Here is a 27,000-nt window from a genome sequence, read left to right as displayed (position 1 = left end):
AGGCAGGGTTTGCGTTGCTTCATGCCCTTTTTGGGCGCGCGCGGTTTCGCGCTTACCGGCAACTGCTCCCAACTCCCGTGCAAGCGCCGCCAGCATTTTTCCTCCCACCGGAGTGAGAGTACCCAGTTATCTACTCACGTGAGTTTTCGACCTGTTGGGTTGACAGGAACTGGGGAGGAAACAGGAGCTCACCCTGTTTAGCGCGAAGGCTGGACTCGAACCGCCGAAGCGTCAGCCATTTCTGGCCGGCAACTTTCAGCATCATTAAGCCACTGTGCCACCATGTCCCCCTAAATTCAGTTTAATCATCTGTAAAATATTTTTAAGGATTCTCGTCCCAAGTTATTGATTCCAGATATCATAGTAACTGAAGGGTTTTTTTTTTTTTATTAATTACTGTTCCCTAAAAGTTCAAATTTTAAAAGTTCCAAAAGTTTAAATATAGACCAATTTATATTTAACGCAGTAAACCTGTTATGACTGTTTTATCAGTAAATATCAACATATTATCTGCAAGCAGCACTGCTTTACACTCATCTTCCCTTATAAAATCATGAATATCACTATTATAATTGTTATGTTGTGATTGTTATGTTATATGACATCATATATGACACATTTTAACATATTTCAAACGAAACAACCAAGAAAGGTTAACCATAACACTAGGAGAAGAGCTGTAATTTCACTTAGCCAGCATAAACTTTGTTGAATCCGAGATACAAATTGTTATTTTTTTCTGTCTGACTGATTTATTCTTTTTTAGAAGACTGGATGATTGTAGGGTACCTCACCAAGATACTTAAGCCCCTTTTCATTCTAGTTTGAAGACTAAGATGTTTAAAGTAGCAGCCATTCCAGTCAAGACATAGACTGTGATTAGCAAGGAAGTGGGAGTGACAGATGGAACTAAAGCTAAGTACAAGGTAAAATAAAGTTTTATACACAGTTTGTGCAGGAAGTATCAGGGTGTCTGCTCGGAAATAATCATGCCTTTGCTCTACAGAGAGTGAACAGTCAGCAAAGGAAAAACATGTGTCCTTTTCATAGTCATTTCAACAACATCTGCAAATCATTAAAATAACACATTTTTTTCCCTCATTTCACCATTCTATAAGCATGCTAAAAAAAAACAAACAGTGTATGTAAAATGGTCACAACCCCCACTCCTAAAAGTCTGGGACTCCTCTGATTCAGGCTTTACTTTAATCTTTGTCCAAGGTAGCATGTATTCCAGGCATCCAGGGAGAATTACAAGTGAGAAATGCTGCTGGTTAGTATTCAAAGTATCAGCTAATACTGGATCCTGCGTAACTTGGGCTATCAATAGAATACTAACTGCTTGTGCTAATTCCTCTTGCTGCAAAAGTATATATAGAAAGAATGCTGCTACTGAACGTTCCTGTTCCCATAACATACTTAGGCAGTCAGGAGCTAACTGAATGAAAACCAACAAATTACAGTTTGTTTGGTTTTGGCTCAATCTTTATCATCTGTAAAGCAGAGTTTTTCTTTAATGTATTATATGAACACAGTCATTATACGTGAACCAAAGCATAAGGCTTATTCAACAAACCATGAGGACGCAAAGCATGACTTCTATTGTGTTCGATGTCATCCTACCCACAATCTTTGGAGGAGCAGCCAAGAATGATTACATTCTATCCTACTTTGCTATATTTTTAAGTCATTTCAGGTTCATTTAACAGGAGATAGGTGAGGATTTTGTTTGGGTCATTTTTGTAAAAAGTTACTATGTTGTTGGGTTCTTTGTTCTCTGAGCTTGCTTCTCCTCCTGCAGGCATTTCATCTAGGTAACATCATCAGTGCATGACAGTGGAATTTTATGGCCATTCATAGGTGGTAGCTTGTCCTGCCGGTCTTGATTGGTATGCTGTTTCTTCCTTGGTTGCTTTTTGGATGGGGTATTGCTTATTCTTTGATTGTTCAGTTTATCTGAAACTGGTTCCTGCTTATTTGGGTATTGGTTAATATGTTTGTGATGAAGAAGGATGTGTTTATATCTGTTTGTCTCTTTCCTTGACCTTCGGTTGCTTCTTTTCTTGAATATTTTGTAGATGGAGTTTATCAGAATGTGTCTGCCAGAGGCTGATTCATCTGAGTCTTGTGCTTCCAAGAAGTGTCTGCATTTTTGGATATAGCTTTATCTATACTTGTGGTTGAAATTGTGGTTGAATTTGTCAACATGTTACAAGATTAAGGAATTTTCATTCACACTCCTTGCACTGCAGTCACAAGGAAGGTCTGCACAGCAATTTCCAGGCAATGGGAATCCCCACAGTGGCGAGATTTCACTGTAAGAAGGAAATACTTCTTACACAGGACTTGCATAAAACACTGTTATTGCCAGCTGATCTAATTATTGTTCATTTGTTTTAACTGACTTCATTCTTACTCTTTTGTTAAATATTTAAACATGAAGTTACTAACTGGAAGAACCAAAAATTACCTTAATAACACACATTGCAGTTTAAAAAATGGTTTGTGATTTACAGGAATAGCCAATACTGGCTATTGATTCTAAAGAATATAATTTCATTAAATAAAAGCCAAGACTTTATTTCCAAAACTTATAGCTATGTTCTATGAAATAAATATTCTCACCAAGGAGGATAATTTTTAAAGAATTAAAAATTAATCTAAATCATATCTATAGAATTTTTCTTAAAATATTTTCTAAAAAGTGAACATACCACTAAATATAATCATGTACAGAGCTGCCTACATATGGATAAAAGTCTCAGTCTTCAAAAAAGTGGCATGGAAATTTGCACCAATTAATGTATTTTTAATAGCACATACTGTATATGATTCTTATACATACTTTTATTATTTGCATTTCAGTGTTTTTACCTTTTGTATACTTGTGTGGGTTTTTGTTTGTTTGGATCTAAACAGACTTGAATTTCAGTCTGAACAACAGAAAGCATATAAATAAAGCCTATTTTCTAAACTATTTTTTTAAATTATTTTTGTGTATCTTTCCTGCATACTTACATTCTTGTGTGCATGCCTACATGCCTTTCATGCTTCTGAACTGCAAAATACATTACGAAATTTGTCAAGCATTCTATCTCATCTGCAAGTCCTGAAAACTAATATTTTCCAGAACTAATTAATTTAATTATCCAATCATTGTCTGTATTGTAGGCTAGGACTTATAGAAAAGAAATATAACAGTTGCTTGCAAAATTAGTGAACTAGTGAAGCACCTAAAAGCTCTTTTGGCAAAGGCCAAACAGTCCATAAATCCATTAGCTCTGGAAAAACTTTCTGTACCTATTATCTATTTGATATGATAATTTCATGCTTCTCAGGCAAGCCTGTTTTTATTATATTAACCTATTGACTGATGCCCCTTTTATTAGAGAGAAAGAGAGATCCTAAGCTCTGGGGTACAGTATAAAAGCTTTTAGATTAACATTAAATATTAAAACTAGTTGTGAAAATATTTATCAGAAATCTTTCTAAAACTATAGATTTATTCCCCCTCAGGTGTCCAAAGGAAACATTAAAATCAAGTTGTGTGGACTAATGCTTTATGTATTTCTATATCCTTGTCTGACAGCAAAAAAAACAAAACAAAAAACTGCTGAGATTAGCTATAGTTAACTGCAACAAATGGATGTCTATAAGACAATTGAAAAGGAAGTTGAAGTAATAAGCAAATCCAAAATGTGTTGAGCTTGGATTATAGATAGTTTGACCACAATGCCATAATATTGCAAATTATTTCCAGTAATGACATATGAAGCCAGCATGTGTCAATATCAAATAAATAAATAAACAAATCCAGACAGAATAAGATAATGCTGTTATAGAAACTTCATAGAAATCATACAGAAAAGCAAGCATGTTCATCATCAGCAAATCCTCCATTTTATTTTATTATAAATAAATATATGGTTGACATAGATTTAATTCCTATAAGAAATTTATGTTGGCTTATGTGTGGAAATTTCTAGACATGCAACTGTGAGGTGTTTACAAGGACTACAAATGCTTCAGAAATTATTCAGAAGGAAATCTTGCACAAGTGTGAGTACTGCATCTGTCTCCTGTACACTAAAGCAGCCTGTTTTTAGACTTCGATGCAAGGTATTACTACTTTAAGCAATCCATTCATTAGTTAGTTGGACTCTTAAATCAATAACACATTCTTTCAGATGCATTCATGAATAGCTGAAAGTCTGAAGCATTTCTTCTGAATTATATTTAAGCATGCACACCCCTAGTGTGTCAACCATAACAGCATTTTTTTCACATAAAGTACCTCAACACATTTCAGCAAAAGAAGCAGAGATGGAGTGTGGTAAAATATTAATTATTGTTTGGCAGAAAAATACAACCCTGAATCAAGTGAACTATAAGTGAATAAACAATGTGAATAAACAAATAAATCAGAATAACACCCAGTCACTATGGATCCTATTTTCTCTTCACAAAACCTGCCTGTGGTACACTATGCAAAGGCCAGGGTCAGCTCTGCATTAGACAGAGTGATATGATCACCTCACACAACAAATTACTAGGAAATTGTTACATAATTTAGAGACATGCAGCATGTTTCAGAGAAGAGTTCTAGACTTCACAATGGGGACGGATGCTTGCTTCTTGCCTATCTTCCTTCCTTCCTTCCTTCCTTCCTTCCTTCCTTCCTTCCTTCCTTCCTTCCTTCCTTCCTTCCTTCCTTCCTTCTCTTTTTCTTTCTTTCTTTCTTTCTTTCTTTCTTTCTTTCTTTCTTTCTTTCTTTCTTTCTTTCTTTCTTTCTTTCTTTCTTTCTTTCTTTCTTTCTTTCTTTCTTTCTTTCTTTCTTTCTTTCTTTCTTTCTTTCTTTCTTTCTTTCTTTCTTGTAACTTTCTTAATTGTTCTCAGACCCCAGTGTTAACTTTGTTATGTTACATTTGTAAAATACTAATAACAATAACAAAAGCATAAGAAAAGCTATGATCTTGATAAAGAAAATAAAGGGAAAGTATGTTTATTACATCAACACGTTGTTGTAAACCTTTGGGATATGCCTTTTAATAAAGCCAAATGCTTGCAACTACTAGAAAACTTCAAATGGATTTTTGTTTTTTTCTGCAAACAATATACTTTTAAACTAATCCTTATTATAAATATTATTTTATAGACAAACTTATTCAAACTGCAAGAATTAACTTTCACACAATAAGGATATGTGGCATAAATATTAATTGAATTCAGGCAATAATGCTCCAGGAAAATATATAACTTATCTGAAGTAAATGATCAAATTTATATTGAATGATATTCTCAGAACTATATAAACTATCATCTCAATTAAATACTGAAAATCATAAGATTGTGAATAGTTCACAGTCTTATAATTTGTGGAAATGGAAATGTTTAGTGCATTACAAAATCTCTTTTAACTAAAAGATTGGAGAAGACAAAATATTTGGAGCCTAACTTTCCAAATTCAAGAATATATGAAAACTAGGTTCACATACTGTTTATCTAACCTGTCTATGACTATGGGGCTACTATGCGTGGCGGACTTTTAATAAAAGAATTAGCACTATGTTATTTGGTGCCAGAACATAAGTATATTGCAAAATTGCCTCTAAATGCTCTGTACGTATCTATCATGACCATAACATTAAATAAGTAGCTAGGGAATTATAGAACTTTATGCCCTGAGAAGTTTTCTGTCATCCTGGTGTAAAGCAAAGAACATTCCCATCCCAATTTTTTAAAATCTGTGTTTGTTTTTTAAAAAATTGCCATAGTTTGCAAATGTTTTAATCCATATTTTATTATTATAGCATGTTTTATTCAAAAGATTGTTGGATTTTAATGTTACGAGTCACAGTATTTTTATTATGGGGCTACCTATAAACTGTAAGAAAAACAAGAGAATTATGTCTTGCCAAATCAGTCTGTATCAGTAATTTCATCTTTGTTTAAAAATGCTGCTGTAAACAAATGCCAAGCAAGTACATTTTAAAAATGACAAACTACACAAGCATTGGTGTATAAATTCACCTCAGAATTGGTAATGGCTGAACTCCAAATCTATGATTGATTTACCCAACAAACCCTGCTGTCACCAGCTGTTTGCTAACAGTATTCTTGCAAACTACAACACCATTCAAATACACTTTAAATTTTATGCAACACAGTGCTTCATGTACAGAATACTTGCAGAATGATTTATATACACCGGATGTAGTCTCTTAGAAACTCAAGAATATTCACAAGCATATTTATCCAATGATTTCAGGTAAAGGAATTGAGAACATTCAATATTTCAAACAAACCCAGTATTGCAATTGTCATCTCTCTGTTTCTAAGACTTGAAGTGTTGCTTAATGATTACAAGCACATACACCTTCAAATAAACTTAGATATTGTATATTTCCAGGTCAAAAAAGAAGGCTTTCCCCACCTTGTATCTTCAAAAGGCTAGTTTCCAAATAGCCTATCATTTAATAAATTACTTCTTTCTGTTCAAGTATCATTGTCTTCCCAGTGCCAAAGAAAATGGGAGAAAGACAACCTTCCAGGGTATTTCCAACCCACTAGATACAAATTCTGCAGAGATTTTTATATATTTACTTTACAGAACTGACTGTGTAAAGTTGTTTGTAATAGAACTAGATATAAAGAAAATGAGAATTTTCATTGCCTTTTCTCAATTACTTATATTGATGATACTTAGCCATTTTTCACAGCTTAAGACAAGTCATGATTGATGTTAAAGATGTAAGTACAATATTACAGATATATTTTCTTCTGTTGAACACAATTTGATTGAAATCATTGATCACATTGTGCAGAACTTTTTTTTAGAATGAGCATACAAGAGAATATTAACAAAGCTAATCACTTTGTTTCATGAATTGTTAAAGCTTTATTTCTTTCTTTGACCTGTGAATCATTTCCTCAGAGGTATCTAACTTCTAACCTCCTATGCTGCTGTGGATGACAGCATAAAAAAAGATGTAAGATTAAGAAAAGAGTACAACACATGTAAAATGTTGCAGGCCTCTTTGCTTGGATCTGAAGTGTGGGTATTGGTGCTGGAAGTTACATACATATAAATAAAAAAGATTTTTAAATTATAGTTGTTTAACCATTAACATATCTAGTATTACTGTATTGCTCTTCATACAGCACCAACACTACTTTTGGCAGTAGAGAATCTTGATTAAAATCTACATTTGATCTAAGTCAAAAGGTCAAGAAGCAATAGTTCAAATTAAATGTAAGTTTACTGTAATCAATAATAAAATATGAAATGTACAAGCTTATTAAAATTGCAGTAGAAGCGTATGTATCACATGAGATCAATCATCTATATGTATACTGTGTGTGTGTGTGTGTCATAAAAAGATTGAATTGCGGTATTGGAAGATTTGTATATCAGGATTTTCAGCAAGAACATTATGAAAAGGGGAAACCATACTGCCTCTACCCACCAGTACAGAAGAACAGCTGAGGATATTTTGCTTTGTCCCTCCCTGCCACAAAGAACACCAGGCTCCTGCTTACAGCTGACCTGAGGCTAGACAGCTGAAACAGCACATTTCATCCATCATCCAGAGGGTCACCAGTTGCTATTCAAGGAACATCTTCAGCAAGGACAGCTGGGCCTAAACCTGATATAAATGTCCATTCCTAGGCCACCACATTGCTTTGTCCTGAAGAATACTCTTCCCATCCATTTCAAGTGTACTTTCTTGTGGAGTTTTTTTTCTTTTAATCTGTAAGCTTGAAAAAAAGGCTGATTCCTTAATTAATTAGCTATTTTAAGAATAATAACTATCAGAAAAGTTAGGGTTAGGGTTAGCCCCAAGGTACTGTACAAGGAGATTGCATTACAATTTACCAAAAGATATACACACAGTATCAACCAAAAATGTGACTTTCATTTTGGAACATAAAGAGTTGTGAAAGATCTTTTCATTCTATTCTTGAATTATTCTCTGGTTGCTTAGGCCTACATTAGCTGCTGAAAGTGTGCTTATGACTACAGTGGGGTATAAATATGATAAATATATATATTTTTAAATAAATTCTACTCCACTAGGACTCCAGCTCAGAGAAGGTTATTTCTGAAATTATTTATAGAATCAGAGTGATAGATCATTTCCACTTTCAAGTAGAATTACCTTTCCCCATTACGAATGAAATATATGCATTCCCTGATAGAATACTGCAAAATGCCATTCACAATTTTGATGTGATATTATGTATAACTGCAGCAAGCTCCTATTTAAATAGAATTTCATTTCAACATGTATATGTTCCTGAATATTTGTAAAACATTATGCATAGTAGGAAAGGACCATTTAGACTACTGAGAAAAGACACATGCATCTTCCTGCACAAGATGTTCTAAAAGCTGCAAACAGTAAGTTATCTCATGGTACTCAAAATGGACTGAGGACAGATCCTGGAGAAGTCTCCTATCTATTCAATTCTTTCTCCCAACTTTAGAAATCCCAGAGTTACTTGCCTTTTGGCTCATTTTTATCATACAGAAGAAAAATCCATACAAACTCTCATACACTATGCTTGTTCAGCTTCATTTTATGACCACAACTGCCACAACATATATCCCACTTTGAGTGAATCTATATTTTCCTGTTAGAAAAATGAGACAGATAAAATGGGGGGGGGGTGAGAAGAGGAGCATTTTTTAAATTACATTGAGTAATATGCTTGCAATATTTATTTATTAGAAATATTATGGTCCTCCTTTCATATTTTTTTCTATTTAGAATCCTCTACTAATACACTTAAGGAACAACAAAAATCAAACAGTAACAGTGCCTATTATAAATATACAACTTTAAAATTTCTTCTCTTCAACTACAAGTCACTTGTTCTAAACAGTTAATAATCCAACCTTGGTCTTTTGTTGTTCTATGTAAAAGAACAAAGCATTATCAATATACAAAAGTTTGCTGGCAGTGTAATATTATCAGGTGAAAAGAGCAGATGAGCAGAGGAAATAGTTTTGCTCTTTTCTCCTCAGTCTTGTACTTTTCAACAGCAAACTGAAAAGGTCAAACTTCACTTGAAGTTCATTTATTTGTGGGATTTTTGGTCTTGACTCCCATTCCCAACACACATTCTAATGAAAGCATTAAAATTCCATTTAAATTTTGTTTGAATTCTATTGTAAAATTGTATGCAATTTGAGTAAATACAGGGATATCATAACTGAGTTGTAGAAATCAGAAGCACCACTAGGGGCAGTAGTGAGGAATATTTTCTACATCTCTTGGTTGCCTGGATTTTCATAGCCTAGATACGGCATGAAGAATAAAAAATATTGGACAGATCAAAAATGTTGCAGAAGCAGAAGCAATTAGAGTAAAACTTCAAAATGTTTTCCACTATTTGTAATTTTATTAGTTTTACATTGGTGATGCTGTAAAGTACTTATACAATATTTTTATAGAGTACGCATACAAGATTTTGTAAATTACAACTATCAAGTCACTGAGAATTCAGTAAATGCTCTTCAGACTATTCAGTTCAAGAGAGGGGAAGGTCACCACTGACATATCAGGTTATAGTTTTACTTAGCAACATGTACTGTAGTATCTCATTTAATTTATGTATAGGAATAAGATAACATTTAGGACTAAGTTTGTTGTCAAGGAAACATCAGATTAAAAAAACTGGATGGGTCATGAAGTGACTATGCAACAATACCTACCTGCTCTCTTAGTAACAAATTAGCTATTTTGGTTGTTTTTTTCAATTCCCTGGAAAGGGGGGGAAACCAAATAGGCATTTAAATGTAATCCACTGAAAAGGCTTACAAGCAGGCTTACAGCAAATATGGTAGTTGATTTAGTCTCATGTTCTTTACATATTGATATACCGTTTAACAGTTATTTAGGCTGGAAAACCTGAGCCTATTATTTGTTTCCTAAGAAAAAAGCAAAACAAACAAATCCCTACATCCTTTTAAAAAGGCAGTTTTAGAATTTACTATTTCATACACTGGTAGTTATTACTTTAAAGCTTTTCTAACATGGCAATGGCTATCAGTTACACAACTTCATTAAAAGAATACAGCAAGACAAAGCATCTCTCTTTCTGGTGCATAATATAGGAAAGAAAATTACTCTTGCTGCAGTGTAGGATCTCTTTTGATAAAAAGTCACACCAAAAAAAGTGAGGGATTCCAAAAGAAAAAAGAAAAAAATCCCTGATCTTTATTTACACGTCAAGTATAAAATCAACTTGCATATTTTCAAACAGTTCAAGACCACACCAAAAGGCTTCAACACATTTTTGAATAAAGAAATGAAACATCTGATGCTGCTTTCTTGTGGAATTATAATTTTGATTCATCAGAGCCAAAATAATACTTTCTCCCACTCATGGAACTGTTTTAATACAAATTTGAAATGGAGTAACATTCCTTTAGAAGCGCAGCTCACATGGCAGAACCAAAAGAAAAACAACATAAACTTCTCTTCCAAATAGACTACAGATCCTTTGAATAAATTGGTCTAACATTCTTGGACAATGAGTTGGCTTGTGCACTGAAGAATAATGTACATTCTGTACTGACTTGCTTCTCATAGCTCTGCTTATAGATCTTAACCACGCCTTCAGTAATCTGCCAACTACATGGTGAACTACCAAGTTATGTCAAGATAACTACCTAAACAAATTAGATGCCAAACCAATGATACTTTATACATTACTTGATTCACACTTGTTGGCTATTAATAGGCTGTAGTATGAAAATACACTCTCATTCAGCACATGCTTTAAAAAAAAAAAACCAGCTTGACTAACCTCAGAAAAAAGAAAAAAAATTCTTAAGGACATTTCCATACCGTACATGTTGCTAGCAGGATTTCTGCTTCTATATAACATTAAGATACAGCGTAACTTATCTTGTAACAATTTTACCTTATTGACCACTGTTTAAAGCATAGTAGAACTAAAAAGGAAAGTGTGAATGTGAAATGTGAAAGTTAAAACTGTATCTAGCAGACACATAGTTGAGGTGAAACAAAGCATAACAACGGCCAGAATGCCTTGAGATGGCATTCTTAATGCCAACATTAAGATGGTGATACTATTTTTGCACTAAATTTGTCACTATGAATAGGGTGACTGTGAAATGCAACAGATTTATACCTAGCCAAAAATACTACTTAACAGTACATAAATTTGTGGTCAATAGTCAAATCTCACCAAGCTGTGTACTACAAATGTTAAACTGGTCCTTAGTAAAGATGAATGTCTGCTAAAATATACAAGAACAAGAACAGTCTTCTGTTCAGCAGAAATGATAGAAGAATGAAGAATGTGCTGGTAATTTCACTTACCTGGCTAATCTTATTTTGCCTGGCAAAACAATGATGGTAGGGCAGAAGAAGCCTGGTTCTTAGGCTTTGGAGAGCAGGAGGATTAATACAGACATGTTGGAAGGAAGTCTGTTAATGCCCTGAAGGATTAGAGGGTACAGTATAAGTTTCACTAGGTGGCTAGGTAGGTTGGAATTCTGGCTCCCACTGGCAGTAGGTGAGTTAGGATATCTTATTTGTGCATTAGGCTCCCACAAACCTGATGTGATCCCCACAGCCAACTCCCCAAGGTGAGAAGAAGCAAGGCAACCAGGAAGTGATGGGTTGGGAGCTGTTACTTCGCATTATGGGAGAATTATAATAGAGAAACAGTGTTGTGACAAATTTCTAACAAACATACCTAGCCAGTGTGTTGAAGTATGCCAGCAATACATGGCTTCAGCTATTGCCAAATCAAGTAAATGACCATTCAGAGCCTAATAATGGAGATTGCTTGGGTGTGTGGGAAAGTTCAGAATAGTTATTTTCCTTTGCAGCACAAAATGGGGAAACCTGGCTGTCCAAATTCCAAAGCAAAGGAAGATCTTCAAGGATCAGACAGATCTTAGAAGACAATGAAGATTGTGTTGTCCATTATTGAATGAGATGGGTTTGTTCAAATTTTGTCTTTTATCAAGGTGACAGCAGTCTACTGAAATGGAGAGGGGCACCATTTATCAAAGTTGGGAAAAGTAAAAGGCAGTTTGAAATCTGCAGCCCCTAAACTACCTTGACAATTATTGCTGAGAACTGATTAAGAAGGTTTTATGCCACTGAGATGGAAAACACATGAAAACTGTAGAGTAACCACAAAAATCAAAATTCTAAAAATTAACTAAAACCTTCAAAGTTCCCCCAAATTCTGCCCTATTTGCGTGATGAAATTCCATCCTGTGTGCAGTCCTCAGCTCCTCCCTCCTCAATTGTGAAAAGTGGCCTTTGGATGCAAAATGTTAACTAGTGACTCAGCATGAAGCTCTACCATATACACTGTTTTGCAGTGGAGTCATTTTAGTTCTGCCTCCCCCACTGGCCCATATTGACAGGAGACACACAAGTTTCTCTGGGGGCCTCTTGGACAGCTTTGGGCCTTTCTCTCTCAGCCCAACTGACCTCATAGGGGCAGCTAAAATAAACAAATAAGTAACAGTGCTCAAAAACAGGATATAAATGCAAATAATAAGTAGTAATGTCCTATTGTAACAAAACAGCATTAAAATTCTCTATTATTTAATTTCACCTTAAAGTACCTCCTTGGGGGAAAGAATTTTTTGGCAGATGCTCTTTCAAGATTGCCTCAACACAATAGCCAGAGAGAGAAAGTGGTATCAGCTGTAATCCCTACACAGAGGGAGCCAGAGATGACAGCAGCAGTCACCAGATCACAGAGTAAAGCCACAAAGCCTCTCACTGAGTCAGAGTTACTTAAAGACTTAAATAGTTTCCTGGAAAAGGATGAATGGTTCCATAAAAATAAAGAATTACTAACCCAGAAGGAGGGAGCATGGTGGAAAGCAGATAGACTCTATGTACCTCAAGAGGTCAACCCTGATTACTCATTGGAAGGACTGATAATGAAGCTCAAGCTCAGATACTTTGGTCACCTAATGCGAAGAGAGGAGTCTTTGGAAAAGACCCTGATGCTGGGAAAGATTGAAGGCAAAAGGAGAAGAAGACGGCAGAGGATGAGATGGTTAGATAGCATCACTGAAGCAATGACCATGAAACTGAGCAAACTCAGGGAGGCAGTGAAGGACAGGAAGGCCTGGCGCAATATGGTTCATGGGGTCACGAAGAGTCGGACACGACTTAACGACTGAACAACAACCTCAAGAGGCTCGTAAGCAGGTACTGCAAAGAGGCCATGATGATAAAACAGTTCTTTGTCAGAACGTTACATCTACTATGCAGGCAGTTTTGGTGGCCCTCCATAAGAAAAGATGTTGCTGACTATGTAAACACCTGTCCTGTCTGTGCTATGGCAAAAAGGCGGGGGGGGGGGCGTGCGGGGGGGAAGCCATGAGGTTTGTTACAGCCAGTAGCAAGCCCTTCCAGACCTTGGAAGGAGAATGCAATGGACTTTATTGTGGATCTGCCAGAGAGCAGAAAAAAGACTGTAATTTGGACTGTGACTGATCTATTCTCTAAACAAACACATTTCATCTCTTGTAAAGCAATCCCCTCAGCACCTGAACTGGCTGAATTGTTTATTCAACACATATACAAATTGCACGGTTGTCCTGAAAGAGTGATCAGTGACAGGGGGTCCAGTTTGTCTCAAAATTCTGGAGGGCGTTTTTAAAACTGTTAGGATCCAAACAAGCAATGAGCTCTTCTTTTCATCCCCAGACAGACGGAGCGATGGAGAGAAGGCATGCAGGGTTGGAACAATATCTAATATGCTTTATAAATTATCAACAGGACAATTGGGTGGACTTATTACCTTATGCAGAAGTGGCTTACAATAATGCTGTACATGATATTACAGGTCTGTCCCCTTTTAAAATTGTATCAGGACAAGACTTTGTACCTATATCTGAATTGCCTCATGGAAAGGTTAAATCAGTTGATGCATGGGGGGACAGAATAAGACAATTGTGGCCAATCACAGAAGAAGCAATTACAAAAGCAAGAGAAAGCTATAAAAAACAAGCAGATAAAAAGAGAGCCCCACATGAACCTTGGAAAGTGGGGGACAAAGTATGGTTATCTACTAAGAATCTAAAATCATCTCAAATATGCAAAAAACTTGGATACAAAATTCTAGGACCATTTGAAGTGGAACAAGTAATAAATCCGGTTTCAGTACGTTTAAAGCTCCCTAAAACTCTAAGAAAGATTAATCCTGTTTTTCACAGTGAACTTTTGAAACCATACAAGGAGTCTGATAAGTGGAGACCAGCAGTGCCTAACCCAGAACCAATTTTGATTGAAGGAGAACAGCACTTTGAGGTCAAGGAAATATTGGACTCTAGAAAACATAGAGGGGACATTCAGTATTTAGTGCATTGGAAACATTTCCCTAAATCTTTTGCTGAATGGGTCTCAAAGAAACATGTTAAGGTACCTGACTTGCTCTTAGAATTTTATAAAAAATATCCAGACAAACCTTAGTAAAATGATTGGAAAAATGTAACCTATTATTTTCCAGGCTTCCAGATCAACGAGGTGAAGAGGGACCTTTTTGAGGGGGCAGCATGTCAGAACCTGCATCAATCAAATGTCAATTTAAAAAGCTATAGCAGTCAATGGGTGTTTGCTTGATTTGATTCTGCCATTTGTGCCTGGGGTGGGGGGGAATGGTAGTTTATAGTTGTGCTTGGGATATTGCTATGAGATAGAGAGGTGCTCACACTGATATGGGAATTTTCAGCAAGACCTGAATGCAGACAAAACCGATGGTAGTCTGAAGGCTGGGAAGAACTGTGTTATCAATGGGAGGAATGCACAAGGCCACTATTCTGTGAGAAAGAAATTTGGCGCCAATGTAGCAAGGGGGGGGGATAAGTAGAGGGAAATTTACACAGGCTTTAGTTTTAGCAATGCTTTGCTTCAAGCTGCATGTACCAACCAATAAAGGAGGATTTATCTGAACCAGGACTGGTTTCATGAGAATTCTTCTAAATTGGAGTTTGGACTTTGTGGACTTGACACCTGGCCATTAAAGAACAGTTAGTCAACAAAGATTTTTCAAAGGGATATGCTCACAAACATGTTTCCACTAGAAGAAATGTAACAAGATGCTACCCAGAAAAAAGTATAATAGAGCAGAAAATTAAGGACAAGAAAATATGATGGTCACTTAAGTAAACTGTGTAATGACTTAAAAAAACAGTTAATTCATCATGGCAGTAACAAGACCAACAGATCCCTGCAGAGGTACTGGCAGCAGCGGTCTATTCAAATATCCTGAGGAAAGTAAGCAAGACTTTAGAAGCTGTTTTTCCATGAGAGAGAATCACAAGTCAGAGAAAGCCAAACAATTCAGTCATATGAATAAGATGTAAATACGGCCCATTTCAATTTTTATGGAATATATTTTCAGTGGAGAGAAGCAAGTGTAGTGTAGAGAAATCAGATATTAAAAATGCAGAAGGAGCAGCCGTTTGAGGACCAAGCAAGACCCTGAGGAACTGTGGGAAATGAACCAGCAGTAGTAAGGCTCTGAAGCCTTCATTTCTGCACACAAAGAATCCCCCCCCCCCCCAGGCATTTAACTGCCTGACAAACTGCAAAAGCATATCCTAGACAGGTATTATGTCTGTATCTTATTTAATTTCTCCATAGTTGCATGTGATTCTGAAGCAGGAACCAGGAGGAACTCAATAGGAATATAAGACTGAGCCAATATACTTCTTTAACAACTGCTTTTGCCAGAATGGCTAAGTTTACATATGCCAAAATTTTCAATGTGGTCAATCTGGAGAGCTGGCAGGTGACATGGAAGTCATCCAATATGATGATGCTTGTAGAACCAAAAAGCACCATTCTGGTATTGACAACCAGGACTGGTCAGGCTATAATAATGAGAGAAAGGCTGGAACAGACCAGCAGGAATCTAAACCCATTCCTAACAGAGAGGAACTGTTGTGTGGAGCAAACCAGAGTATATTTAGCCATCTGTTGAGGCTATGAAGGTCTATTTTTGATTCACGGGGGTGGCTACCTCTCATGAGATTCTAATTCATGATAATGATATTATCATGCTTTTATGCCCAAGGGTTCTGGCATTAATCATTTTAGTATTGGGGTTCCACATCTGCATTTGTTTGGGGACTGCCTACAATTGCATTGAGGTTAGTGGTAGATAGAGGTCCTCAGTATGTAAAGCTTATATTATACATATTCTGACTGTTATTAACATGCATTTTTCCTTAGTAGCACAAGATATTGCCTGTAAATAAGTGTGAATATATGGCCATAGCATCATCCACAAGCTGGACCTATATGCACACAATCAGTACACAATAGAAACTTTATCTCAGCCCGTGAAATGGAGTTCACATGCAACTGCTTAATAGAAGCATGTTGTAGGAGAGGATGAAACCCATTGCATTGGGTCTTGCTGTGATGAAAGCTCCCTATCCCCAATATGTTGGGTGAGAATGACCTAGGTAAGTGCAAAGCCTGAGGCTTATCATTTCTGCAATATCAAACATGCCAGAGCAGTGAACATCATTTTCTCAGATGCACATATTTGATGGTGGTGCATTGGACAAATCAGAACTCAAGCATGAAAAATGATCAAAATGATTGTAACCTGATATATGCTGGCTTATAGGGGCTTGTACATATACCAACTAGAAATACTGTTTAAGGAGGAGGTAGTAACAGGATACCCCTTTCAAACACAGGATATGATTTGTAGCTGTGACATATCCAAAGGTGATTTATAGACAAGTTGCAGCAATACGAGGATTGTTAGGAGCTAAATTACACACATGGTCATCTCAAAGAATATTTGGGTGGGGGTGAGATCTACATTTGTGGGAACCAGTTATAGATGACATATGAGCCTGGTAGGGGGATATCTGAGAAGGGACCAGGCAGAGGAAGCTATGAGATCCACCAAGCTCAAGAAAACAAGATCTGTTCTCCCCACTCATAGATGACAGAGTGGAGTCATGATTAGCTCATGCTGGCTGACATGTCATTCAGGGACATTTTCCCCAGTCAGCAAGAAATAATGGACTTGGATCTTCACTCTGTGCTACACCACTAAGTAATGTTAACTATAGCCAAGTAAGTTGTGCTTTCCAGTATATTTTCCACTTTCTGAAATTGTCCAAAATCCTGTAGTTGTCCTCTTTCACCCTGTACCCCTTATTGAGCAACTCATACTGAGTACAGCCAAGAAAATAAGCTACCTGTATTAGTCAGGGAGTGAACAGTTAGGCAACTGGAAACAGTGAAAGCAAATTCACCTGTTTTACCAGTATGACTTAAAGTTCATTTTAGTAATAAAAAGTAAAAGGTACTATTTTCGCAGACTTTCTTGTTCAGCTGATAATGTAAAATTAAAGTTCATAAAATAGAAGTAAGCCCGTAACGATTTAGAGTATCTTTATGTGCACAAATTTAGTTTTTCTAATTCATTATTTGACTATTTACGTATTTCAAAACAAATATTAGTGTTTCAAATATTTTATATCTAATAACTCTAATATCTCTGTGAGGATACTGAAAAGAACTTTAGGTACAATTCAATAGCAAATTAAAAAAAAAAAACACACACACTCCACATTTGTGATCCCACAATGTTTGTTTTTTTGTTTGTTTGTTTGTTTGTTTTAACTGGTTAAAGATCCAAACCAAAACCTATAAAAATCCAGCAGTTACTATTGACTAAAATAGGAAGATACTTAAGCACTGGCTGCACTTAGTGTAATAATGAGCTTTATTCTTTAGTGGCTCAATTTGGATAATCAGTCTTACCTTAGTATTTTATGTGAAGTCGGACAACAATGGGGACTGTATTTATTTTATTTTTGTTATTTATTTTAATTGTATAAAGCTTTTCCTCCCAAAGGACTTCAGTTTAACTATATTAGGATATAAACACTGAGATGGAAGCAGGAAAAAAAAGCACCAGCCTCAGTTCCTACATTATGAAAGTGAATTGGGTCAATGCTTTATGCTTGTGCAGATTATGGCAATCTGCACAATCACTCTAACCATTCACTATTAGAATTAAATCAAATAAAAATTAACAGGGCTTATTTGCTCCTAATTGTAATTTGGTGTTAACTATAATTAGGAAAAGTATATTACAGGAAGAGAACATGTTGCGTATGTAGTCAGAAAGTTCTGTTTAATTAAGTGCCAAGTGCCTATTCTCAGTCACTCAGCAAGACCTCAAACCAAGTTATTCCAGATGTAAAACAGTGTTTAAAGCTGTTTTGTAGACTCTGGCTTCAAAATAAATATTCACATTCTGTTACACTCTGAACTAGTACGTAGGAAAAAGTTGAAAGACTTATTGTAGATGTTTTTGAATTCTTTTTATTAGCCTGCATTTACAGTAATGCAACAATCATTTGGACTGCAATCTATTCTAGTGTAAAGAAAGATTTTTAAAAAAATAGACAAAGTAATCAAAGGTCACTCAAGGCATGCACCTTACAAAATGTAAAATGGACATCTGCCATGTCAGCTTTTCAAGCTCGAAAACAGCTATAAAGAAACTTTATCCATCACAGCTTAGCAGGGAATCCAGAGAAAGATAATAGGCTGGTCTAAGTATGGAATGAGCTACCTATGGATGCACTCCTCCAGGTCAGACTTCACTTGGTTTAACATATTATAAGCCACAAATACCATCTTCTTGGGACTTAATGAGAACCAAGATTTGTACCAAACAGTGTTCTCCTAAGGATTTCTGTTATACATTGGAAAGGAAGGATCTGTAGCTTTTTAAACATGAATATTGCAAGAACTCAAGAATTAGGACCAACTGACAAGCTATAAACACATTTGGACATCTGAAACCTGATAATTCTTTACATTATTTCAGAGTGTCAAATAAGCATTTATAGAAATAAAGACATCACGAATATATGCATATATTGAGAAAGTCCCTCAACAATATTCCTGAGTTCTTTTAGCAGTCACGAAATAAAAACAATGGGCATGATATATCAGGAAACAGGACCATCCTCGTAATCCATAGAGGAACTCACTATCAAGCTAAGGATCTTATTTTGGATCAATAATTGGTTTTCAAAATAAAGCAAAATGTAGAAGCAAATTAATTACTTCTGCAAGTGACAGGCATTCCAGGGGAAAAGCTAAAAATGCTTTGGGGCTCCTTGCTAGGGAGGTAATATGACAGACTACATTACCTTTCTAGTATTAAATGATTTATATATTTATTAATTACAGGTGAGGAAAACTAACTTTTCTTAACTGAAAATACTTCATTCCATAGCAGATCTAACAACATAAGAATGTACTATCAATGTTTATTCTGATGTGTTGTTTTTAATCATGATCTAAAATTTAATATTTAAAAATCTTTTTTTTTTTCTGATAATGAAAAGACTGAGGATAAGATCAGATTGTCAAAAACGCAAGCATATATCTTCCAAAATTCAGTTATATTTATTTCTTACTCTGGGTTTGTTGTTGAACTTGTATCACAGGAGTGAGTTCCTTGCACAGGAGCAACTAATATATTAGTATATTGAGGAAGTAGAGGAATATTTGGACCTATTAACTATAAACAGGTCCATATATCATACTCTTTGGACAAAAATGAATGTTTGGCTTGCATTGTTGGCAGTCTGAGGTTTATCACTTGTTATCAGAACCCTGTAGCAGGAACAAATATTTCTGAGCTCTAATTATGGGAGAAAAGGTAACAGTCCTAGAATTATGTCAAGTCCTTTTGCTTCTGAATGTAAACCCTGTGTGTGTGTATCCCCTCTCACACCTATGGGTGGTATACGTCTCCTCAATCTCAGGTCCTCTACTAGTATCTTAATATCTTAGCTGTTACTAGCATTGCACTTTTATGGACAGAAAGCTCTGACATAATCCATAGAAGAACTCACTATCTTCTGGGATCTGTTGGAGCCACTCCCCCAGCTTAGGAGTCACAGCCCCAACTGCTCCTACCACCACTGGGACCACTTTGGCCTTTATTTTCCACATCCTCTCTAGTTCCTCCTTCAGACCATGGTACTTCTCCAGCTTCTCATACTCCTTCTTCCTCATGTTGCTGTCACTTGGCACCACTACATCTATCATACCACTGTCCTCTGGTCCTTCTCAACTAGCACAATGTCTGGTTGATTGGCCAGTACCTCCCTGTCCATCTGGATCTGGATGTTCCACAGGATCTTACCTTGTTATTCTCCACAACCTTCAGTGGAATCTCCCATCTAGACTTGGGAGGGTCTAGACCATACACTGTGCAGATGTTCCTGTATACAATGCCAGCTACTTGGTTGTGCCATTCAGTGTATGATGTTCCTGCCTGCATCTTATATCTTGCCCTATGTGTTGGACTGTCTCTAAGGCCTTTCTGCACAGTCTGCACCTTGGGTCCTTTGAACCAGATTCTATGGATCTGGTGCTTAGTCCTGTCCTTGAACTGCTATGGTCTTTCAGTCCAGCCATTTCCAGCCACTGGTAGGACTTCCCAATGTCAGCCACCTCAGCTATCTGTCGATGGTACATTCCATGCAGGGGTTTGTCTTGCCATGGCACTTCCTCTGGTTGAACTCCTTCCCATGCCTGCTGTTGCCTCAGGCATTCTCTCAGCAACTTATCTTTGCGTGCCATCTTACTGATGTTGTCCTGGATGCTCTGGGTTTCATCCAGGACACTGGCTTTGACACTCAGAAGACCCACCTGCCTTCTTTCCAGCTGGTATACAGTCTCTGGGTGTTGGACTTTGGGTGCAAACCTCTGTACATTGTGAGGAGCTTCAGGGTCTTCACATTGGCAGCCTCCATGTCCTACTTTGGCCAGCTTACTTTATCGTGCAGCCAAGCATCTCCAGAATTACAGTGGCTATAGCATATACTAGTTCACTGGTTTGAGTTATAGTGGTAGTAGGGATTGTTGTGAGGGCTCTATTGGCATCTTCTAGCATACTATCTGATGATACTTCTCCAATGAGCCTTGGTAATCAGTCTCAAAGACTGACTGTAGCTAGTTTATCCATGAACTTATGTCTCATATCAGCTGCTGTGCTCTGTAATGGAAAGGTGGCAGTGACATTCCAGTTTCAGGTGTTGGTTGACATCCAGTTCTTCTTCCAGGGCTTCTTGAGTCTGGGATGTAATATATAGTTGGTCTATCTCAAATTGTGATAGTAGCTTCCTGTTCGCTATGTTGAAGCACTGGGTAACTAGCTGTTTTTCAATTAGTGTGGATGTAGGTCTTCTGTTCATCCATAGTTCCCTCATGTGTTTCATATATCCCCTCTCATTACTGTTGTAGTAGTACAACAGTTTCAGGTTCTCTTGTCTCATCCCTGTATGGTTTCTGGATAGTATAGTGGTTAGAGCACTGCCCTTTGACACAGAAGACACACTTACCAGTAGGGGTCCTTGGGCAAAGACCCCCTAACACTTCATCTGCCCGCCTCGGATATGAGAGTGACATAAACTAAGAGAATCATGCCAATGTGGAACTCCTCAGGAGAAAAAGTGGCAGGAGTGACTTGCAACCTTCCCTGCCAGCTTCCCCATTGACTTTGCTTGTGCAAATGGCAATCACATGACCACAGGATGCTGCAACCATCGTCAGTGCAAGCCATTTGAACATGCCAGAAGATTCCATTTGGATCCTAACTTAGAGACAATCTAATTCAATGTAGGACTTATAATCTCTTAATATAATAATAATAATAATAATAATAATAATAATAATAATAATAATAATAATAAAAAAATGAAAACATGTGGTAACTTTTTTTTTCTTTTTAATAGAAATGGTTATGATTTACTGGTAACTCCTGAGGGGATGAAAAGTTCCAATATTTAACAAACAGATGTAAAAGCTTCAAACTATAATTTCCTATATTTAAGACACTGTTAAAGGAAATTACTGTAAGCATGTTCTTTCTCAAAAGAAATATGAAATTTACAAGTCAAGTTTTGTCATCAAATATTCAAGTTTTTTTGTACAAGAATTCTCTTGCTGTTGGGTATGTTCCTTATTGCCCCATAATTGTGTTTTTTGTAGCATTTGCTACAAAAAAATTATCTGATACACATCACTACTATATTAATATACTGTATTAATATTACTATATTATCAGTCTAGTGTTGGCTGCTTAAAATGTGTTAGCAATAGTCTTTGGGGCATTATTGAGAAACAGTGGATATGTTAATTTTTACAAGTGAGGTTTCTTATTTGTAAATAATTAATACCTGTTTACTGAAAAGTAAATGGAACCAACTAAGCATGAATAGGACTGTACCTTAAGAACGCTATACTGTTGCTATGTATGTGGGAACAAGTCTCATTAAACTTAGTGGCCTTTCTCTGAAAAAACATGCAGATGTTTAAAGACACTAGAGATGTTCTGACATGCTTAAATGCTTGTTCCAATATTCCAAAGAAGTTAAAAGTCATTCCAATTAATCTTGCAGTACTATGCAAATATTTCTTGAGTTTGTTTTGTAGTGAAGTCAACAAGACTTATATATAATATTGAGAAGCGGGTCAGCTATTATTTTTCCATATCAACTGTATATTCCCATGAAGTTTGAATAAAAGTAGAACCAATCACAGGCAATGTTAAAATGCAGAAAAAATGAGTCATTCTCCAAACAGTATTATACATGGTCCTTCAAGCCAATCAACTTTATGCAACTATGTCAACTTTCCTTGAATTATTTTCTAAAGTCTTCCTTTGTAATAAACTGCCATTCTTTGGATGGGCAGACCCCCTGCTTACTGTCATAACTTTGAATAGTTCTCTTTTGTAATCCTTCCTTTCCACATGAAAGTCATGGAAATATATCTAACCCTTAAGATCAAATGTTTTCACAGGTAGCTTTAAACAGAAATCTTAATCATAAAACTACAGTGGGAAATAAACCTCAAATCAATCTTCCTCTCTTAGTCCAACTTATCTAACCTCAGTGACACAGCTTCTCTCTGGAAAAGTTCTGATTTCAAAAATGTTTAAATACATTGTTCCTTTCAAATGACACAGGACCTCTTTTATTCTTCACAATACCAAATGTGAGAACAGATGAAAGGAAGGCAATACACAGAAGGAGTTCAGATTACAAACAGCAAACTCGCAAAAATAGAATGTTTTATGGGGAAATGTGTCCGTGACTAATGCTAGAGTTGCAGGTTTCAATCTGAAGGGTAACATAAGTTTCTCTTGTAATTAAACTTATCAGCAGTAATTCTAGATATCATTACCAGAAGTGCAGTATTTGTTATAATTCATGCAGGTCAACTCATGTGCACACTTATTCAAAATTTAGTCCCATTGTGCTTCCTTTTAAAAATGTATAGAATAGCAATCTAAGGAATGTTAATCCTTTCTCAACCAATTAAAAGTTTTAAAGGTCTTAAGAAGAAAACAAGGTATTTTTCATCGATGGCAGAGAGGCCTAACCCTGGAGTTCCACTACAATATTTCAATAATAGATATATCTATTTTTATGTAATTCTAAGCGATCACAAAATGCACCTAGGATTTCACAACTTAATCTATTTCAAGTTTCATTTTATTTATTTGTGATTAAGGACAAATTGAAACTTGCTGAAAATTAGCAGCTTTTGGAAAAATCTGGAGCTTTTCTTTCATCCCAAGGTAACAATAGTATTGAAATGCTACGGAGGGTCCCACAAGTTGTCATTTTTAGGTGTCTAAGACAATGCAACCATCTGAAAACATCCCAGGATAGTTTTTGATTGAATTACCATAGAATTTCTTATTTGGGCACTTGTATGAAATACTTCAAGGACATCTCCAAAATCTGACTGTAACCACAAGATATCAAACATTTAAATAGAAAACAAGAATTTGTTGTTGTCCTGTAGGATGTAGAGATGAGCCCAAAGTCATGGGAGTAATTAAAAGTACCAGCAAACCATTTCAGCTGTGCTTTCGTGGTTCCAGAAATTTACAAGAATGTTTTCCAGATAAGGCTTTCTGCACATTCCCATATCAAGATGATTCTGCATGTGTACAGACTTTAAATGCAGAGAATTTCAAATGGGCATTTTCATACAAGAGTCCTCAGGTGATCCATGTACAATATTACAGGCTACCATGGTTCTATTCCAGCTATGGCTCCATGTGTCAGTGTAATAAATTTAAATAAGTAACTCATTTAAAGGAAACATCAGTGAAGTCACATGAATGTTGTGGTTATTCTGAACCGCGCATCATGTTTAAATTAAGCCTGGGACTGGCAACAGACTCCTCTTTGTCTCTTGTATTCGCTGATCTTGAATACACACAAACCATTTTGCTTTATTCTTTTGGATTTTAACTTTGAAATGAGAGGAGCTACTCCCTCTGTAAAATCTAACCATATGTTTTAGAGAGTGGATATGGCAGTGCCATTAATCTCCTTTTCCTTCTACTGGTTAAGTACATAACTTTTCAGAAACAATTAAGTGACTCTACATTCCTTCGTAAAAATATGAATTCTGAATGAACTGTTAATACCTGCATTGCCTGTGAATTGGTTCCTTTCCAAGGCTAAAGGCAAGGAGGCAGCCCAGGCAACTGAAACTTTATCCAGTGGTGAACCATTACAGCTGCTTCCATTTGCAGCTATAATGGCCTGTGCTGCAACTTATGAGATTATTAAAACCTGGAGCCTGTTGTTGTGCATAATAAAGAGAGAGAAAAAGAGAGCCACAAGCTCTCTTTTCTCCTGGCTTGTGATATTGCATTAATAATCCAAAGCAAACAATTCGCAGTTTGCTCAGAGAGAGAGAAAAAATAAAATAAAATAAAATAAAAGCTAAATAAAACAAGTGTTTAATTTCCTTCTTTCCATTTGAATGCCTTCCATGTACACCCCTCCCCCATTACATCCCATTGTTTTCATTAAAGCTACATTAATTCTCACTCACGTTTCCACTGGCTTCTCAGGAAGAAGGTGAATTAAGAACACTTAGTCTAAAATGAGATAAGTGGAAATGCCTTTTGACCAGAGGAGGAGGGAAATTAAACGCACACAGAGCTTTCCCCAGAGTGCCGCATACCCAGCACTAGTACAGTTGAGCGTACAGTTTCACTTGGCAGAAGAGCGTCTCGCACCTGGCTGCGACAGAAAAGTTCCCAACAGCAACTTCGGAGCCAGCTTTTTCTCTGTGTCAAGAACCTCTTCCACTCAATGGAAAAGTTGCTTGTTGCTTTTGTTTTTAAACCCCAAACCCAATCCACCTGTGTAAAAACCCCAAAGAGTTTGTCCTACCAGATCTGCTCTTGATAATATCACTGAACTCGTCAACTGCAGACGCTTCCTCAGGTTGTCCTCCTGCTTCAGCCATGGCCAAGCCCACACGCCTATCCGGGCACCGAAAGGTCTCGCTTGGCTCTGCTTCTGCAGGCTGGAGCTTCCCTCAGGCCAGAAAACGGAGACCCACCAAAGTTTGAATAGGAGAGGTTTCTGTTTTCTTCGGAGAAGCGGGAGTGGGAGGAGAGAGAGAGAGTTAGCGTGGCGGCAGGAAGCCAAAGGAAGGAGGGCGCGAGGGCGAAGCCCTCCGGCTAAACTGGCTCGAGATCACATGGGCGGGAGAGCTGTCAAACTCTGCTGCTCCGAGCCGCGAGAACAGGTGCTGAGCGGCGAGAGCCTGCCTTAAAAATAGAGCCAGGCAGAGAGAGAGAGACTGCCATGGAAGGTGAAAGCGGAGAAGGAATAAGGTCTCAATAAATCAGCAGAGACTCCAGAGAGTCCCCTTCCGCCCCGCACCAGATCAATGCGAAGAGGAGCAATTAGAGAGCAAATTGCACAGTGCGGGAAAGACAAACATGAATGATTAAGTAGCTTAAAAGCAGCCCTTTCATACAGGGATGTTCCGACTGAAGCTCCACTCATCTTTCTGTCTGACTTATTCACCAGAGTCTGCGCTGGAATCCCGGAACTGGAATGGCAAGCAAGGCCTGGCCTAAGTAGCTTGGGGCTATTTTGGGGAGGCTACTAGTCCTTAGCAAAGACCCTGAACTGTTCAGATGTAAGCCTACCTTGTTCAGTCAGCACCACTTTTCCCAACCTGACAGTGTTATAACACTTGCAGTTATTTATCTAGACTTCTGAAACGCTTTTGTCTGCATTGCTTTTCATCTTTAAAATGCTTCAGTTGGAGGGGAAGACCTCTGTTTTCACATAAATATATACAGTAGAATCATAAGACTTGATGGAAACATTTAGGCCACCAAGTTCAATCCCCCAGTCAGTGCAGGAATCCAAATTAATGCATCCCCACTTTTGAAGAGGAACACTTTCAAGGAATGTGGAGCCTTCTCTCTCTCTCTGCCTCCCCTGCCCTGGTGACACTGTCACCAATCACTCTTACTCTTACCAGGCTTTATAACATTCAATCAAAATGTGCCTACCTGTATCTTGTTCTGCTTTGTTCTGCTCTGTTCTGCACTCTAGAACTATGGAAAATGGCTCTTGCTTTTTCTCTGTGTCACATCCCTTTGAGGTTTTGTTTTGTTTTTGTGCCTTCAAGTCAGAATTGACTCCTGGGGTCTGCCTGGACAAGTCCCTGAAGTTTTCTTGGCAAGGTTTTTCAGAAGTGATTTGCCATTGCCTGCTTCCTAGGGCTGAGAGAAAGTGACTAGTCCAAGGTCACCCAGTTGGCTTTGTGCCTAAGGCAAGGCTAGAATAAAATGTCTTCCAGTTTCTAGCCTAATGCCTTAACCAAAATGGCTCTCTTCAAGTCCTGAAGAATATTATTGAATTTTCCCTTGGCCTTCCCTTGATAAGAATAAATATGACTATGCAGAATAAAGTGGAACTATTACTTCCCACTACTTTGAAACTACTTTTATTGATTCACCCTAAGATTTCATTTACCTTTTTTGCAACTGTATCATGCCGACTCATGACTATTCCAACATATTTTTCAGAAATATTATCAAGCCTGATAATTATATCTGCACATTTAATTTTTGTTTCCTAAATGA

At 36.9% G+C, this 27,000-nt stretch overlaps 1 protein-coding gene across 17 annotated transcripts in view; it reads right to left on the bottom strand.

Moving 5' to 3' along the window:
* DMD (dystrophin) overlaps positions 1-25,468 on the bottom strand; it is an 886,326-nt gene extending 860,858 nt beyond the window's left edge. For 15 of the 17 annotated variants that reach the window (XM_088144790.1, XM_088144792.1, XM_088144787.1 and 12 more), the window contains exon 1: positions 25,283-25,373. In XM_088144790.1, the coding sequence (XP_088000916.1) occupies positions 25,283-25,358 (76 nt within the window). In that variant the 5' untranslated portion in view covers positions 25,359-25,373. Of the gene's footprint in view, positions 1-25,282 lie in introns of all 17 variants that reach the window. The other 2 variants (XM_088144802.1, XM_088144803.1) reach the window with 2 other exon arrangements.
* Positions 25,469-27,000: the final 1,532 nt, after the last annotated feature.

Source organism: Python bivittatus, unplaced genomic scaffold (genome assembly GCF_059951505.1).
Source record: "Python bivittatus isolate LINGU-HERP-01145 unplaced genomic scaffold, Pbiv_v1 ctg000350_np1212, whole genome shotgun sequence".
In the NCBI taxonomy this organism is placed as follows: domain Eukaryota; kingdom Metazoa; phylum Chordata; class Lepidosauria; order Squamata; family Pythonidae; genus Python; species Python bivittatus.
This window is presented reverse-complemented; position numbering and strand designations above follow the sequence as displayed.